The sequence below is a fragment of the Poromitra crassiceps genome (genome assembly GCF_964638095.1).
Source record: "Poromitra crassiceps genome assembly, chromosome: 10".
NCBI classification, from domain to species: Eukaryota; Metazoa; Chordata; class Actinopteri; order Beryciformes; family Melamphaidae; genus Poromitra; species Poromitra crassiceps.
In genome coordinates, this window is record NC_139631.1 from 1,974,855 (window position 1) to 1,991,282 (window position 16,428).

General features: G+C 44.7%; 1 protein-coding gene across 1 annotated transcript in view; it reads left to right on the forward strand.

Annotated features, from left to right (window-relative positions):
- Nucleotides 1–15,531, forward strand: part of htr7c (5-hydroxytryptamine (serotonin) receptor 7c) — a gene marked incomplete at both ends in the record, with an annotated part of 35,838 nt that extends 20,307 nt beyond the window's left edge. Inside the window, one exon of the mRNA XM_083645128.1 lies at nt 14,793–15,531. Coding sequence (XP_083501254.1) covers nt 14,793–15,531 — 739 coding nt within the window. The remainder of the gene's footprint in view (nt 1–14,792) is intronic.
- Between the last annotated feature and the right edge of the window lie 897 nt (nt 15,532–16,428).

Below are 16,428 nucleotides of genomic sequence, written 5' to 3' on the forward strand. Positions count from 1 at the left end.
CATATCTGATGTTCTGATGTACGTCATGGTATGGTGTGCAAAATCAAATTACATTCAATTTCGTGTCTTCTCCGGAAAAAGTTAATATAACTGCTGCTGATGTAAGGAATGGGGAGAGCACTGTTGCGCCATATTAAAAATACACACACACACACACACACACACACACACACACGCACACACAACCTCTCTGGCGTTAGAGGCCCTATAGATAAAAATAAGTCTATGTACTAAATACTCAAAAATACTAGTACTAGTAGTATGATAGTACCACTGACGAGGCTTCCACCACTCTTCTCTCCTCTCTCTCCTCCGCTCTTGATTCTCTTTGCCCACTCACCACTAAGCCTGCCCGATCTTCTCCCCCTTCTCCTTGGCTGACTGAATCTCTGCGAACTTATCGAACTGAGCTTCGGGCAGCTGAGAGAAAATGGAGAAAATCACATCTCCCGGAAGATCTCTCTTCCTACCACCTTATCCACTCCAACTTCACTGATGCTGTCTCCAAAGCAAAAACCTCCTTCTTCATCTCTGAAATCCAGTCCTCTGCATCCAATCCCAGTAAACTGTTCTCCACCTTCTCCACGCTCCTCAACCCTCCCTCCCTCCCCTCCCCCTCCCTCCTCCCTCTCTGCTGATGATTTTGTAACCTTCTTTACTAAAAAGGTGGATGACATCAGCTCCTCCTTCCATCCTCCAGTCACCCTCACTAACACTCCCGACTCCAATCCTGCTCCTCGGCCCCCTGGATTTCCTTCCTTCTCTCCCCTCTCTCCTGATGAAGTGCTTAAACTCATCAGCTCGAACCGAGCCACTTACTGCCCCCTCGATCCTATCCCTTCCTCTCTCCTCCAAACCATCTCACCTAACATCTCTCCCTTCCTCACTACCTTCATTAACTCCTCTCTGTCCTCTGGTCTTGTTCCACCTGCTCTAAAGACTGCAAGAGTCAAGCCTCTGCTTAAGAAACCCTCCCTTGACCCTACTGCTATTCACAACTACAGACCTGTCTCTCTTCTCTCATTCCTTTCCAAAACCCTCGAACGAGCAGCGTCCGAACAACTTTCTCTCTATCTCTCCCAAAATGACCTCCTGGACCCTCTGCAGTCCGGTTTCAAGGCCTCTCACTCCACTGAGACAGCTCTTCTTGCTGTCACAGAGGCCCTTCACACTGCTAAGGCCTCATCCCTCTCCTCTGTCCTTGTCCTCCTTGACCTGTCTGCTGCCTTCGATACAGTCAACCACCAAATCCTTCTTTCCACTCTGTCTGACCTCGGCATTTCAGGTTCTGCACTCTCCTGGTTTGCTTCCTACCTCTCGAACCGCTCATACCAGGTCTCATGGAGAGGGTCCCTCTCCAGATCCTGTCCTCTTACCACCGGTGTCCCCCAGGGCTCAGTCCTGGGCCCCTTACTTTTCCTTCTCTATATCAGATATCTTGCCTATGTGATCTCTTCTCATGGCTTTTCTTATCACTGCTATGCTGATGACACCCAGCTTTTCCTTTCCTTCCCCCCCTCCGACACTCAAATCGAGGCTCGCATCTCTGCATGCCTCAAAGACATGGGCGACTGGATGTCTGCCCACCACCTCAAGCTCAACATTGGTAAGACAGAGCTACTCTTCCTCCCAGGAAAAGACTGCCCTCTCGCAGATCTCTCCATCTCCATTGACAACACCACTGTACTTCCCTCCCAAACAGTAAGAACCTTGGGGTGATCCTTGACAACCAGCTGTCTTGCTCAGCCAACATACTGTAGCTGCTACAGCACGCTCCTGTAGGTTCTCTCTCTACAACATCCGCAAAATCTGTCCCTTTCTCACAAGAGAAGCGACTCAACTCCTGGTCCAGCCTCTTGTCTCCTCCCGCCTGGACTACTGCAACGTGCTCCTGGCCGGCCTACCTGCCACCGACATCCGACCGCTTCAGCTCATTCAGAACGCTGCAGCCCGTCTGGTATTCAACCAACCCAAATTCTCTCACGTCACTCCTCTCTTCCAGGAGCTCCACTGGCTTCCCATCTCGGCCCGCATCAAATTCAAGACACTGGTACTGGCCTACAGGGCAGTACACCAGTCAGCTCCCCTGTACCTGCAATCCATGGTCAGGTTCCAAACCTCTCAGCACTCCCTTCGCTCCTCCACCAGTGCAGGTCGCCTCGCTCGACTCTTCTCGTCCCTGGCACCTCAATGGTGGAACGAGCTTCCACCTTCGGTCAGGACAGCTGAATCACTGCCGATCTTTCGGAAAAGACTAAAGACACACCTTTTCAGGCTCCATCTGGGCCCTTCTTGATCTAACTTCGTTCTCTCTCTTTCTTTATTAAAAAAAAAAAAAAAACGAACCTAAACTTGTACCACTGTTCCTTCAGAAGTTGTAGTTGTCATAGACTGTGCTCCATAGTTGATTGCTCTATTGCTGACAAAAAATGTGTTATTGTAAGTCGCTTTGGATAAAAGCGTCTGCCAAATGACGTAATGTAATGTAATGTAATGTAATAGTACAAAATCCCTTGAATCCTGGTTCTATTGTCCTTTCTTCAGTGAAGACGTGTAGGTGGAGAACAAAGAACAGCAGGATGAGCCCATGGCAGCAAGAATAAATGTGCAGTTTGCCTTTTCACTGAGAATCAGCACCTGTAAATGTCAGTTTCCTTGCTGAGAGGCGGACGTATAATGTGATACACTGTTCAAATACTGAGATGAGGCAACCATTGCTCCATATAGGCTTAGATAAAGCTAGGGAGAGGCGCGTGCCTTAACTGTCTATTTGCAGAACAGCAGATAGATACATATCAAATTTGATCTACAAAATATCTTTCTCTAAGATTTATGAGTGGAGAAACAGCCACTGTTTGGGGGCTGGGTAAGGAATTGGGAATATGTTCCAAGCCATGATCCCCCCCCCCCCCCCCTTCAAAATGGACATACTGTATTTAATGTTTACAGGACAATATCCAAGACTCTGAATAATAATAATACAAAAATAAAGAAAAGAGAAATATGTAAATAATCAGAACTACAGATCGGAGAAAAGAAAATTCTCTGTGCGACACGTGTATAAGAAAACGCCCCAGAATTAATCAGATACATGAAAGTAATACTATATAGAGGTCTGTGATATTTAGGTCAGTAAAAGACTAGAGGAGGCAGGGGGAAAAAACGTATAGCCCTGAAGATTGGCCTTTACTTGACGTGGCACCGCCTAATGACTCTTGAACAAGTGCGATCCAGAGGCGTCCTCTGAGACCGACTGTGAGAGCCGATGGGGAGGTGACAAAGATGGAAGGGCTGACACTCGCTCCGACATGACAGGGAAAAGAGAGGACCACCACAGACTTATTCCACTTTCCATCAATACACTTTAGTCGTTGAATAATGATGAGGAGTTAACACATTCATTAATATTTGAGGAAGCAATTTAGGGCCTCGCTAAATGAGCTGGTGGTAGATTTCCGAGCATTTATTGGGATGCCACCGGCCGCAGCAGATGTATTATTGTGCGGCAATAGCACTTCAGACGCGATATTAGAATTCTTTCTCATAACACTCTGAGGCATACATATATGCATTTAATACCCTTGGTCGAAAAATAGGTCTGTAGAGGCTTTGCTTCACCAATCTAATGGAAATCCATTGGAGAATTGACAAATAATATCTAAAATACAACAGCCAGGCAAAATAAGAGAAAAGAACAAAACTAAAAAAGACTGATATCTCAGAGCCATTCAATAATGTTATAATAAGTCAAAAGTGAATAGCAGATGTTTTCAAATGTAGCTGTTTGCTAGATATCACCAAAATGACCAAATCAGAACATCATGCTAATTCACTAACAATCAGTGAGTGGAAAGCTGCGTAGAGCGCTGATCACAAAATAAAGCCTATTTGTGCCTGTCATGGTCATGCATATGTGAAATCTCATTATTTTGCCCACTTAATATTTATAATTGACGAGGCTGTGTAAATCCAGATTTTGCCCGATTTACGAACACTCAACCAAAACCCAACTCAAGCCAATGTATTGTAAAACATATAAGCTCCTTTGAAAGGTGGTGTAAAGACTCTGTTGCAAAGCACTTGTCCATTCAGTCTGGTCATTAATTGCTGCAGGATGCAGGCAGGCGTCGTGGCCAACGAGTCAGGAAGGAAGGGAGATTGTATTCTGTCTTCAATCAGTTCCGAGAATTTTTTTCCAGCTCAGTGGCCTTGTGGTTTGAGTGTCCGCCCTGAGACTGGGAGGTCGTGAGTTCGATCCCCGGCCGAGTCATACCAAAGACTATAGAAATGGGACCCATTTGCCTCCCTGCTTGGCACTGATCTAAGCATCTAAGGGTTGGAATTGAGGGGTTAGATCACCATATGATTCCCGAGCGCGGCACTGCTGCCGCTCACCGCTCCCGCTCACCGCTCCCCCAGGGGATGGGTCAAATGTGGAGAACAAATTTCGCACACTCAGGTGTGTGACAATCAGTGGAACTTTACCTTTACTTTACTTTCATCTTTTATACATTTAATCAATATTTTTTCCATTTCAATATTTTAACATTTTGTCCTTTCTTCTCTTATTTATTGTATTGTGTTGCTTAGTTAGCTGGGTTAAATTAAAGGACTATATGCTTGAAAAAACCACTTTGATGTTTGCAGTGTTGCCAACTCGGCGACATTGACGCTATATTTAGCTGCTTTTCAGACCCCCCTGGCCACTTTCTTTCTCAAAAGCGGAGAGTGACAAATGGGGTGACTTTTTCTGACCATGACATGAGAAGCAATGTTACTGTGTTGAATCCCAAAGCTTTAGCAATAAATTGGTACGGTAGATGGCTATATTAGCCCCCTCCCTCTGCTGCCTGAGAGGAGGGACCGTAGGATAGGGTTTACATGTATAGTAGAATAACTTTTCAACGACAAGGCACAGCTCCCGAATGGAGTTTGAGTGTTTTTTTTTCTTCTTCCTGCGACTAAACCGACTAATGAAAACTTGATCGATTAAAGACTATTCTCATCGACTCATCAACTAATCAACTAATAGGGGGCAGCCCTAGTATGAAAGAGATTCGAGATTGTGTGTAAATCTGCTGTGTTAACAAGACAGTTAGCTTAGGCTACGCTAGCTTACATGATCTGAACACAACATTTATTTGATCAATCAGTGGTGTCTCAGTCAGTCACATACAGCACATGAATGAAGCCTGCATTGGCCATTTAGTGTAAGTCTGTTGAGACAGCCAAGTTGCACAGTTTAGAAACAGGATAAGCTGTTAACAGCCATGTTATCTAGGAAGAAGGACCTTCACTATGTTCGCCAGAGGGCGTTATGTCAACCCAATGCCCGCTTTCATATCTGATTTGCCTAGTGCAGCTGACCTACTTAAGAATCACTCCAACTGCTCAAAGCTTTATCTGTGTTTGTCATATTTACTATGATGTTTAGTTTTGCACTGACCATCATTTGTGGTGCTATACTGTATTGCCTTAAATGGTGATGGTTTTTTGTAATATGTCCTATTCTATTCTATTCTATTCTATTCTATTCTATTCTATTCTATTGTGCTCAAGGACAATATGACTGTTGAGGGGAGGGTTGGGGAGTGGGATTCATTTATCTCTTGGCACTAATAGCTGCTCATCATCTCTATTGGTGTGAGACCTAGTAAAGCACAGATAGACACAGGTGGTGTGCTGCTACGCTAGCTTAGTCCATCAAACATCTGACTGCGTTCACATGTTTATAACATTTAAAACATCTGACTGCGTGCACATGCTTTATAACATTTATAGAGGGAATAAAAGAGACATCATAAAGGTGCCAGTACAGAGGAGCTTAAGCAGGATTTATAGGCGTGTCCTTCAACTATAATCGTACCCTATGTGGAAATTGGTCTATGAAGAGACCCCTGGCCCATATTAAGGACCATGGATGAATATGGGCTGTTGTGTCCAAAGAGAATTACATGACAAGTTTATTATTTAAATTAGATATTTGCCATAAAAAAAGGCTCTTGCAAGGCTTTTAATCTGCACTTTAAATTATAGTAATGATGTCCTTAGAGGACAAATAGATGATGTCCTTAGAGGACAAATGACAATACATAAAAAAAACAAATCCTCCATAATATACATTTTCAAAACGGTGTCTTGAAATACGACATTTCGTCAGAGGGCACACTATTCATGCCTTCTGGTTCTGCCCTTCACTAACGGGATTCTGGGATAACATATTTGACTGGTACTGTAAGGCCTACAAAATAACCCTACAGCCGGAGGCAGAACTCGCCATCTTCGGCTGCTCGGAGTCTTTGAACTTCACAGAGGACAACCGTAAAAAAAAAAAAAAAAAACATTCTGGAAGTTCTCCTCCAGCTGTGGTTGACAGACATGACCATAGTTATACGGATGGAGAGACTTAGGTTCCTGAGGACCAATTCACTTAAAAAGTTTTCAACAATTTGGGACCCGTTTCTAGTCTACCTCGATGAGGTTAGGGGTGACTCACCTGGCTGGTTTCTCATGGAGCCCTTGTGTGGGAACCCAGGCACAATATCTCTCACAAGCACGTAAGCACCTTATGCGGCTGGTAATCATGTTGTAATATTGCATGTTGATAATATATGTATTTTTTTCTTTCTTTTTCTTTTCCTGTGTCTGAGCGTGTTTGCTTGTCTTGTCTGTACATTGTTCTGAAAAATGTAAAATAAAATATTGAGAGAAAAAAAAGAAGAAATATGAGATTTCATAGAGGGACACTCACAGCGTTCAAATTTAAATTTTTGGCTCATCTGCCAATGGCAGGGAGCCTAACCTTACTTTTTACCGGGATAAAACTGCAAGTCATACTGTGGGTTTGAGCATCGTATTTCATCCAGGATGTTGGGGCTGAACTCCATGACAGTTCTCTTCCATCATCTGGCAAAACCTCAAATTTACCCACATTTGACGCTTGGCAGGTGTTAATTCTGGAGCATATACTGTAGAGGGAGATTTAAAGTTTTGCCTTGCACTGTTGCGTGGCACTGTGTTCCTGTTGTCCCTCTACCGCAACCCCACATCAAAAAATTTGAACTATCCCTTTAACCATAGGTTCTTATCAATACAAGTTATTTGGTGCAAATGGTGACGAGGGGGCCTTTAAGTTGACTGTATCTCTCCATCATTGTTACCAAGACAGTGTCCTGGTGGCTCAGTGGTTAGCGCTGTTGCCTCACAGCAAGAAGGTCCCGGGTTCAAACCCCGGTCCGTCCCAGGTCCTCTCTGTGTGGAGTTTGCATGTTCTCCCCATGTTCGTGTGGGTTTCCTCCCACCATCAAAGACATGTATGTTAGGGTTAATACTCCTACTTACTGTCAGTGTGTGTGAGGCACTGGCAATTCTAATTGAGTGTGTTTCCAGGCACACAATAAACAGATAACGGAAAATAATCAGGTAACTGGCAATAATTTGATTTCCGCGTTAATAGCGGGAACTCAAAGTCTGAGAGTGGACATTGACGGCAATGAATAAACCTGATGATTCAGCAGAAACCTATATGTGTTCATCGATTTTCTCATAAACTAATAACAGCCTTTATCCGGTAAAGGATGCCGTTTACATGACCGCTTGATAATCAGGTAACTCATAATAAACAGTTTATTAGTGTGCATTTAAACATTTCCAAGGGACAGCAGTTGAAAATTAGCCATCTGGCTAACACTGATGCATTTACAGCAATGTTCATTAATGTGCATTGTCCCTCAAAAAATTTAAAATGAAAGAAACATTAAGTTTTGGTGAATTATGTGTTTCTGATTCTGAATCTGGAAGTGAAACAAGCTGTCATGGCTGCAGATAGTAAATGTGTATAGGATGAATCAGCGTGACATCACAACAACAAAAAAGTACAGTACTTCCGGGTGATACTGCAGCAGAGTATGTATGTATGTATGTATGTATGTATGTATTTACGTACGTATGTACGTACATACGTACGTACGTATGTATACGTACATACGTATGTATGTATGTATGTATGTATGTATGAAATCAAGCTGAAAAGCAGTGCCAAACAAACTACAACTCAACAACTACAACTCAAAAACTAGGCATCACATCGCTTATATGTTGACATTGTGAGTGAGAGCAGAAGTAGCTAAAGGGAAATGTGTGAATTTAGTAAAATAAATAAAAAAGTACACTCAAAGCTGGCTCCATAGGGTCCCATCATAAAGGTTGAAAAAAGTATAAGCATAATAAACTGTGATTTCTCAAACAATACAGTGTGTCTAGCTTAAAGTATGAAGGAGTAGTTCAAAGAGGGCATGGTTTCACCAGGAACTGCTCTTTAACATGAACGGCAGTTGCACCCAGAAGTCTAAAGAATCCAGTTGTAATTTCACCTTTCATAACCAATGTAATGTATGATTTTTTAAATAAGTTAATTCACCCATTTAGAGTAAAATAGACGATAGAAAAGACTTATCTTGTCGGCGTGATTGACAGGTCGCCTGTCCAGGGATTGAGCAGCTTGCCGATCACCAATAGCAGGCGGAGCTGCGGCTCTGTGGGAAACCCCTGGTCTTGCGCTGTCTCGCGCGAGCTACGCAAGAGCCCCAAGATGGCGACGGCCATACTCCACTTCAAAACGGGAGTCCAAAAACCAATGGGTGATATCATGGTGACTCCGTCCATATTTTGGTCTACGGGCCAAATGTGGACGGGTAGCTTGAGGTAGATCGATCGACAACTCTCATGGAGGAAGTCCCTGCCTGTGCATGATGATGACTCATTTTTGGATGTTTATGTAAGAGTCTATTTTAGATCAAGATGTTCTAAGTGACCTTCCTCACTCAGTTATTTTAACCTGAACTATGAGAGGGGGCGGGAAACAGAACCCGCGTCATTCATGAAACAGGTGGTATTTCCTCCTTTGACTTCTCCTTTCAGGGGAAAGTATAACAGCTCCAGTGATGTTGTTGTTCAGCTCGCTACTGTGCATCATCACGGTGAGGGAAACGGGGCCATAGGGATAGGAAGGTGCTAGAGAGCCGGGATTCGAGAGGTGGGTAGGATTGGTGCCTATAGGGGGATATGGGTGGTGTTTGGGGGGCGGGGAGGCGCCTTGGCCTAAAAGGTTTACGCTTGTTGAACAAACCAAGCATGACAGCAGCAAGTACAGACTACTGACAGGCGACCGCTGGATAAAAACATCAACACGGTGACGCTGTACCTCTCAGTTCTTGAAGAGATAGTTCTTCCAGAAAAATAATATGCTTTGATCTCAGATGACGTGTGCGTCTCAGTGCCCGCTTCATATCCATCCCCCTCTGAGGGATAAAAGGTTTGAGTGGTGGAGATGACTGATGACCGCTGCCGACACCGGGGCCGCTTGTGCCCTCGCTGGTAGCCTAGCAGAAGTAATGGAATTCTCCATTAACACACTGTTAACACACTGCTCTGGGCAGAGTATTCCCCAGGGGCCGCTAGGCTACAACTATGGATATGCCCCAAATCCTCCTGAGATAGGGAAAAAACACAACAACTCGCTCATCATTTAAAGTGAGCTGTCCTGTCTGTTTCTTTGGTGCGTGCTGTTTTGTGGAAGGCAATTAGAGCAACTTGTCATTGTCTTTGTTTTTTCTGTGTGCTTCCCCATACATGTGGTTTTATGTGTTGAAGCATGTTGTACAATCTGCTGTCATTTCGCATGTTTGTCTTCACATTTTCCTCGATCTGTTTCTCTTTTCTACTGCTTTCTTTTGTAGTTACCAGCCCCCCCATCCCCGCCACACACACACACACACACACACACACGATTTTGGAAAACCGTTCAAGATGCAGTCACGAAACTTTACAGGTGTGTAATTGACATATAAATGAAGGTCGAGTTCGAAAATGGGCGTGATCCACATTGCCCTCCCCCCACCTTACACCCCTGTCTCCCATAAGTCGCGGGCTGTTGTGAATCCCATCGCAAGATGCTCTCTAGTTTCTCACTTATTTCATATAGATGTTGTTTTGTTAATATTTAGTTAGTATTTTTATTTCTTTGCCTCTATAAGTACTCCTGATAATATTTTACACACCCCTTTAATGCTGTAACACATAATCTGTACTTATATTGAATTCATTAATTTGTACCTAGCATGGTCTAGTACTGAAGTTGTTGTGTCTGCTTATATGACCCTCAATTTGCTATGCTATATATTTCCTTTCTGTATCAACTTGCTGCTGCAGTGACCCAATCACTCCACAGGGATTGTTACAGTTTCTTCTCTTCTTATATCCTATGTGTCCAAATGAACAAAAGGAAAGATCCAATAAACAGCCAGCGGTTGTCTTTGCGACACCTCATCCTGCCATGTGTCAAAATGCGCACAGTCTCACCCAACCTGGCAGCCGTCTCTCCTACTGAAGATGGTGAGAGGATGCCTGAGCCAATGAGCGCCTCTAAAAATGTCTCTCTCTTGTAAAAAGGTCAAATATGAGTCACGGTGTTGGAGACGCCACCTCTCCCATTGAATAATGCATTCAAAGAGGAGTGTTGCATCACTGTGTATCCATTTGTATCGACTCTGTACTCCTGTGAATTCCCACAGCATGGAGTGTAGGCTACCCATCCGGAGATCTGCCTTGTACATCTCCCGGATGTGTCCCGGCACCTCCGCAAAGCTTAACTACATTTTAAGCACACGGTGTGTAAGCTAGGCTGAGCAGAGAGCAGTGGAGAGCTAGGCGGAGCACAGAGCAGTGGAGAGCTAGGCTGAGCAGAGAACAGTGGAGAGCTAGGCGGAGCACAGAGCAGTGGAGAGCTAGGCGGAGCAGAGAGCAGTGGAGAGCTAGGCTGAGCACAGAGCAGTGGAGAGCTAGGCGGAGCAGAGAGCAGTGGAGAGCTAGGCTGAGCACAGAGCAGTGGAGAGCTAGGCTGAGCACAGAGCAGTGGAGAGCTAGGCTGAGCACAGAGCAGTGGAGAGCTAGGCTGAGCACAGAGCAGTGGAGAGCTAGGCTGAGCACAGAGCAGTGGAGAGCTAGGCTGAGCACAGAGCAGTGGAGAGCTAGGCTGAGCAGAGAGCAGTGGAGAGCTAGGCTGAGCAGAGAACAGTGGAGAGCTAGGCTGAGCAGAGAACAGTGGAGAGCTAGGCTGAGCAGAGAGCAGTGGAGAGCTAGGCTGAGCAGAGAGCAGTGGAGAGCTGGGGATTGATACTCTGCCTTGTTATGTAATACTCTCAGAGCACAACAAGCCATCTCAAGCGAGGGATCTGTAAAGAAGGAGAGGGCACTACAGCATGGCAGCGAGTTAACGGACCTGAGAAGTCACTCGAGACTCTGTAGCTGTAAGCATATTGTTTATGTTTGCCTTCCTGCCTGAATCACTGCAGTGAGTATAGTGTCTAGAGCAGTGGTTCTCAAAGTGGAGTCCGGGGACCCCCAGGGGTCCTTGAGGGGTTTTCCAGGGGGCCACGAGCAAAAAGCGGGATAATTGATTTTCACAAAACCACCACCCATAAGTACATGTATCACAATGACAGAATGTATGACTATTTTGGTCATGGGTTTCATATGCTTTCTGTAATACAACATCTAAAAGCAGAATTCTTATCAGATGGGGGACCCTGGGACAAAATCTTATCAAATGGGGGTCCATGGTCTAATTTGTGTCAGTTTAGGGGTCCTTGACATGTAAAAATTTGAGAACCACTGGTCTAGATTACTGCAGGAAGGAGTCCGGAAGTAGCACTTCTGGTTCGTACGTGTAAAAGGCAATACGATTAGTGTATAGGGATTTTGGTGAAATGCATGAAATAAGGTCTGTGGTTAACAAAAGTTTGTGAAACAGCGAAGTTTGTGTTCAGCAAGATAATCTTCACAAACGAGGACCACTTTTATGACTTTTGAAGCGTAAATGGGTTGTTTTTTTGTCATGTCATCATCTGCTCAGGACCTCTGGCGGTACCCGTGAAAATGGAAAAAGATATACATAGGTTTGCTCATTTATGTGTAAGATAATGTAATGTCCTCTTGTCCTTATACTGTGTATTTACTGATGTATATACTGGGAAATTCTGTAAGTTGTCAAGATGTTCCTGCATGTCAATATCATTCATTTCTGATTTGATACAAGGCTGGCAGATCACTTGCCTTGGGATGTGAACTACATGTCTATGTGATCCAGATCAGAATTGAAAAAATGTGACTCCATGCAACTTTTTTGCTGTTCACTCTATAATTAGAAGACATCAGATATGTATCACATGTGAGGGAGGGGGGGGGGGGGGCTGGTCCTATGTAGACACTTTCTGCTGCTGAGTGAACAAAGCCTTATTCTGTCCTTGCCAATTAAAGTGATTGTGATTCTGATCGATACCGTTTGGGCCAGTGTGCCGTCAGTTGCTAACAAGCTATATAGCCTGCAGCCTGCTCTGCAGCATGACTGATGGACCCCTGGGGTGGTTTCCCCTTCTAATTAAAAACCCTTTTGCACGTGGCAAACTGAAGAGCTGGCTCGACTATTTCATATCTGCACATAAACTTGAATGTGCTTGCTTAGTGTGGTTTGCCACACAGCATGGGAAATATGGCAAGTCCTCCCGTGTTTGACCAGCTGACACTGTCTGACACTCTCTGAAGTGGGTTGATGCTGTAGAGACCTGCCATTTTGATTAATGACTGCCTGTCTTCTAAGGAGAATGTAAACCAGTCAACAAGATTGAGTACATTGACATTTGAGCACCATATGATTGTTTCTGAATGAGGTTCGTGGGAGTTGTGTGAAAATGTACAGCTAATGTGCAAAGCTATAGTTATATTTTCACAATACAGTGCACTCTTATAGGGATCACCTTGGGACGGGTCAAATTGATCACTATAAATGGATGATCATTATAACCGATTTATTTCTTTTTCTTTATTTCTCATGCAGATTACCGTCTAATTGAAATTTGTATTATGTATTATATGAATACAGTACATATAAAGTAAAGGAATGTTATCTATAATATAAGTTAAGTTAAGTTAAGTTATCCTTTATTTATCCCCTTGGGGAAATTCATCTTCATATAGACTATAATATAGACTTTAAAAATCCATACAGTAAGTTAGGCCTCCAGCTGTTTCAAACACAGCGGTCTCGCGTAGACAGAGACACCACCATCTCTCCACAGACAGAGATGCCTCTCCATATACAGACAGAGATGCACAAAGTATCGCTCCTGTATCTGATTGGCTCATTTTTGGCAGTTTGTAAGTAAAAATATATATATAATTACTGTAATTTTAAACATTTTTCCCATTGTTCTCAGGTGGACAGGGTCCAAAATGATCACTTTAAGCGCAGTATTGATGATCACTATAAGCAAATGATTTAAACAGCATGTGTATAGGAATGTTTCGGGACCAAGCTTTTTGATCAATACAAGCGGTTGATCACTATAACCGTGATCAAGCGGATTTCACGGTAATAGAACTTTAACTTCCTTTTCTTAATTAGATACATTATGCACAATAAATACCAGGCTTGATTTGTATGCAGATCATGTTCTTAACAGCTTTAAATGACAAGGCTGATTGACCACAGCTCTAGTGACAGTCAAGCTAAGAGCTGACGCTGGCGTGAATTGCAAAGCTCCCGAAAGCTTTTCATCTTGTGAATAACAATAGATGTGAAATCAGAGAAATAGCAGCACTCTCAAGCCTTCACGCATGCATTTTGTTGCTAATTACGGCTGCACAGTCAAAACATGCTCAGATATAAATACTCCTCTTCAATCGTTTTTTGAGAGCTGGCTATTTTTCCCTTTCTGGCCTTTTGCACATCACTTTATCTTTCTTTGGCTTCTACTTGACACCTCCAGCTGCTATCTGACACCACAGAGCTGCCTGTTTGATTGATACAGTACGAGTAGCTCTCTGTCCTCCGTTGTAGCTCTTCGTATGTCGGACAGTGACAGTGATCTCTTGGAGCTCACGACCTCTTCTTGAAAGGGCCCTCTCTCTCTCTCTCTCTCTCTCTCTCTCTCTCTCTCTCTCTCGCTCTCTGAAAAAGATGAATATGAAATGAGATGCTGCTGATGTTCCTGCTCTGTAACGGAGCGGTGTGGTGCGACGTTTTGTGATTAAGAGTAAGAGAGCATGCAGGCGAGTCGCCGCTGAGATAAGCAACTGTCTTTAAAGACCCCCTAAAGTCATGTTTCAAGATGTGTATAAAATACTCTACTTTGAATCATAATTTGTGTCTGATGGTTTCCCCCCCACAAAAAAGTGAAATTATCTTGTTAAAATCCTTAAAATTGCTTCACCTCTTTCTTCCTCATTTAAAAATCCAAAGCAACCAATCAGGGTTATCTAGAACGTAACTAGCCAATCACAGCATACAACACAGGCTTTTCAACACATTCTCACTCATGACAAAGTGAGGACAAGGGTTCTGCAATATATGATGAGTTGGGAGTGAGAATGTGTTGGGGCTTTAACTGCTGAATACTGGACAGGGATTGGCTCCAGGATTCGTGATGTCACAAATCTTGCTTGTTGAAAACGGCCTTTTCAGTGAGCTCTGAGAAACTTTCCACTTTCAGCAGACGATTGTGGAAACAGCCTTCTAGTGTCAAACTCTGCACAGACATCATTCTGCACAGTGAAGCTCAGACATCCAACTGAAGGAACAAGAAGAAAAACAGATTTTTGACTTTAGGGGGTCTTTTTTAAATTAAAAGGCTTTTAGAGCACACATCAAGGTAAGAGAGGAATTAAGCTGACAAGCAGCCTGCAGGCTAGCACTACAGTATACATAGTAATGCTTCTTTGTTCTCTTCTGCTCGCAGGTATCTGGGCATCACGCGGCCTCTCACCTACCCGGCCCGGCAGAACGGCCAGCTGATGGCCAAGATGATCCTGGGAGTGTGGCTGGTGTCGGCCTCCATCACCCTGCCTCCCTTCTGCGGCTGGGCCAAGAACGTCCACACAGCCGGCGTGTGCCTCATCAGCCAAGACTTTGGCTACACCATCTACTCCACAGCCGTAGCCTTCTACATCCCTATGCTGGTCATGCTGGTCATGTACTACAAGATCTTCAGGGCGGCCCGCAAGAGCGGCGCCAAGCACCGCTTCACCGACTTTGCGCGCCGCGAGCGCCTCGACACGGGGGCCAACGAGGCGCTGCGCATGCAGGGCCTGAAGCCGCCCGGCGTGGCGGAGGAGTGCGCCTCCCTGTCCCGGCTGCTGTGCGGCGAGCGGCGGAACATCTCCATCTTCAAGCGGGAGCAGAAGGCGGCCACGACGCTGGGGGTGATCGTGGGGGTCTTCGGCGTGTGCTGGCTGCCATTCTTCATCCTGTCCACCGCCAGGCCCTTCATCTGCGGAGTGGAGTGCAGCTGCGTGCCCATTTGGCTGGAGCGCACGCTGCTCTGGCTGGGCTATGCCAACTCCCTCATGAACCCCTTCATCTACGCCTTCTTCAACCGAGACCTGCGCTCCACTTACCGCGACCTACTCCGCTGTCGCTATCGCAACATCAACCGGCGACTGTCCGCCGTGGGCGTGCACGAGGCTCTCAAGGTGTAAGGCGTGGGAGTCTAGCGGCATACGGTACTTTATTGTTTTGGGAGCGACTCTCGGAAACGTGGCCCTGCCCCTGTGCTTGTACACTTGGAGCTTAAAGGGGGGCCCACCTGTGCACAGTGGACCTGTAGATAAGATCACAGACTGACAGAGTGATGAATCACTCAGTTAGTGGTTCTCTGGCCCCTCCGCAGAGGCAGAGAGACAGCGTCTGTATGACTCAGTCATTCTATTTCGAGGAGGGAAATCATAGAGCATACTTGATGGGCTATTCAAGTTGACACTGCCTTTGTGCATAATATGCCACAGTTCCGGCCGGGGATCCGGATTTATGGTAGGATGATGTAGTTCTTTAAGTGAAGTCAGTGTGCGGGAGTCTTCCTCTTCAACTGATCCTGCTTCTCCGACGCACCTGACGGACACGGTTGTGCAGAGATTTCCTCTCTTTGAGGATGATGTAGTGACACAGCAAACGACAAGCAAACACAGTCAATGATTTGAGGGTTTTCAAAGGGGGCAGAAAGCAAATTGATTCCTGTACATTTGCTAAATTGATGCTTGAGAAGGATAAACCTTTGTACTGTATTGTGGCACAATGCTGTCTTCATCAAAACATGCATTTGGTCACTTTTCAGATTAATTTCAACCGGGAGGTGAAGGTCTGTGCAGGTCCACATACTGTACATTTACATTCCACTGGAGGCTAGATATGAAACGATATGACGATGATCACGCTTATAGTGACCTAAATTATAAAGGTTAGCAGTATTATTGCAGTATTGTTTAAATGTGCTGAAATGTTTCAAAAAGTACTGATACTTCACCAAGTTTTATATTGAAAACTCAGACCCAAAAAGTACTGATACACTGCTTCTGGGAGACTGTTGCTAACTTCGATGA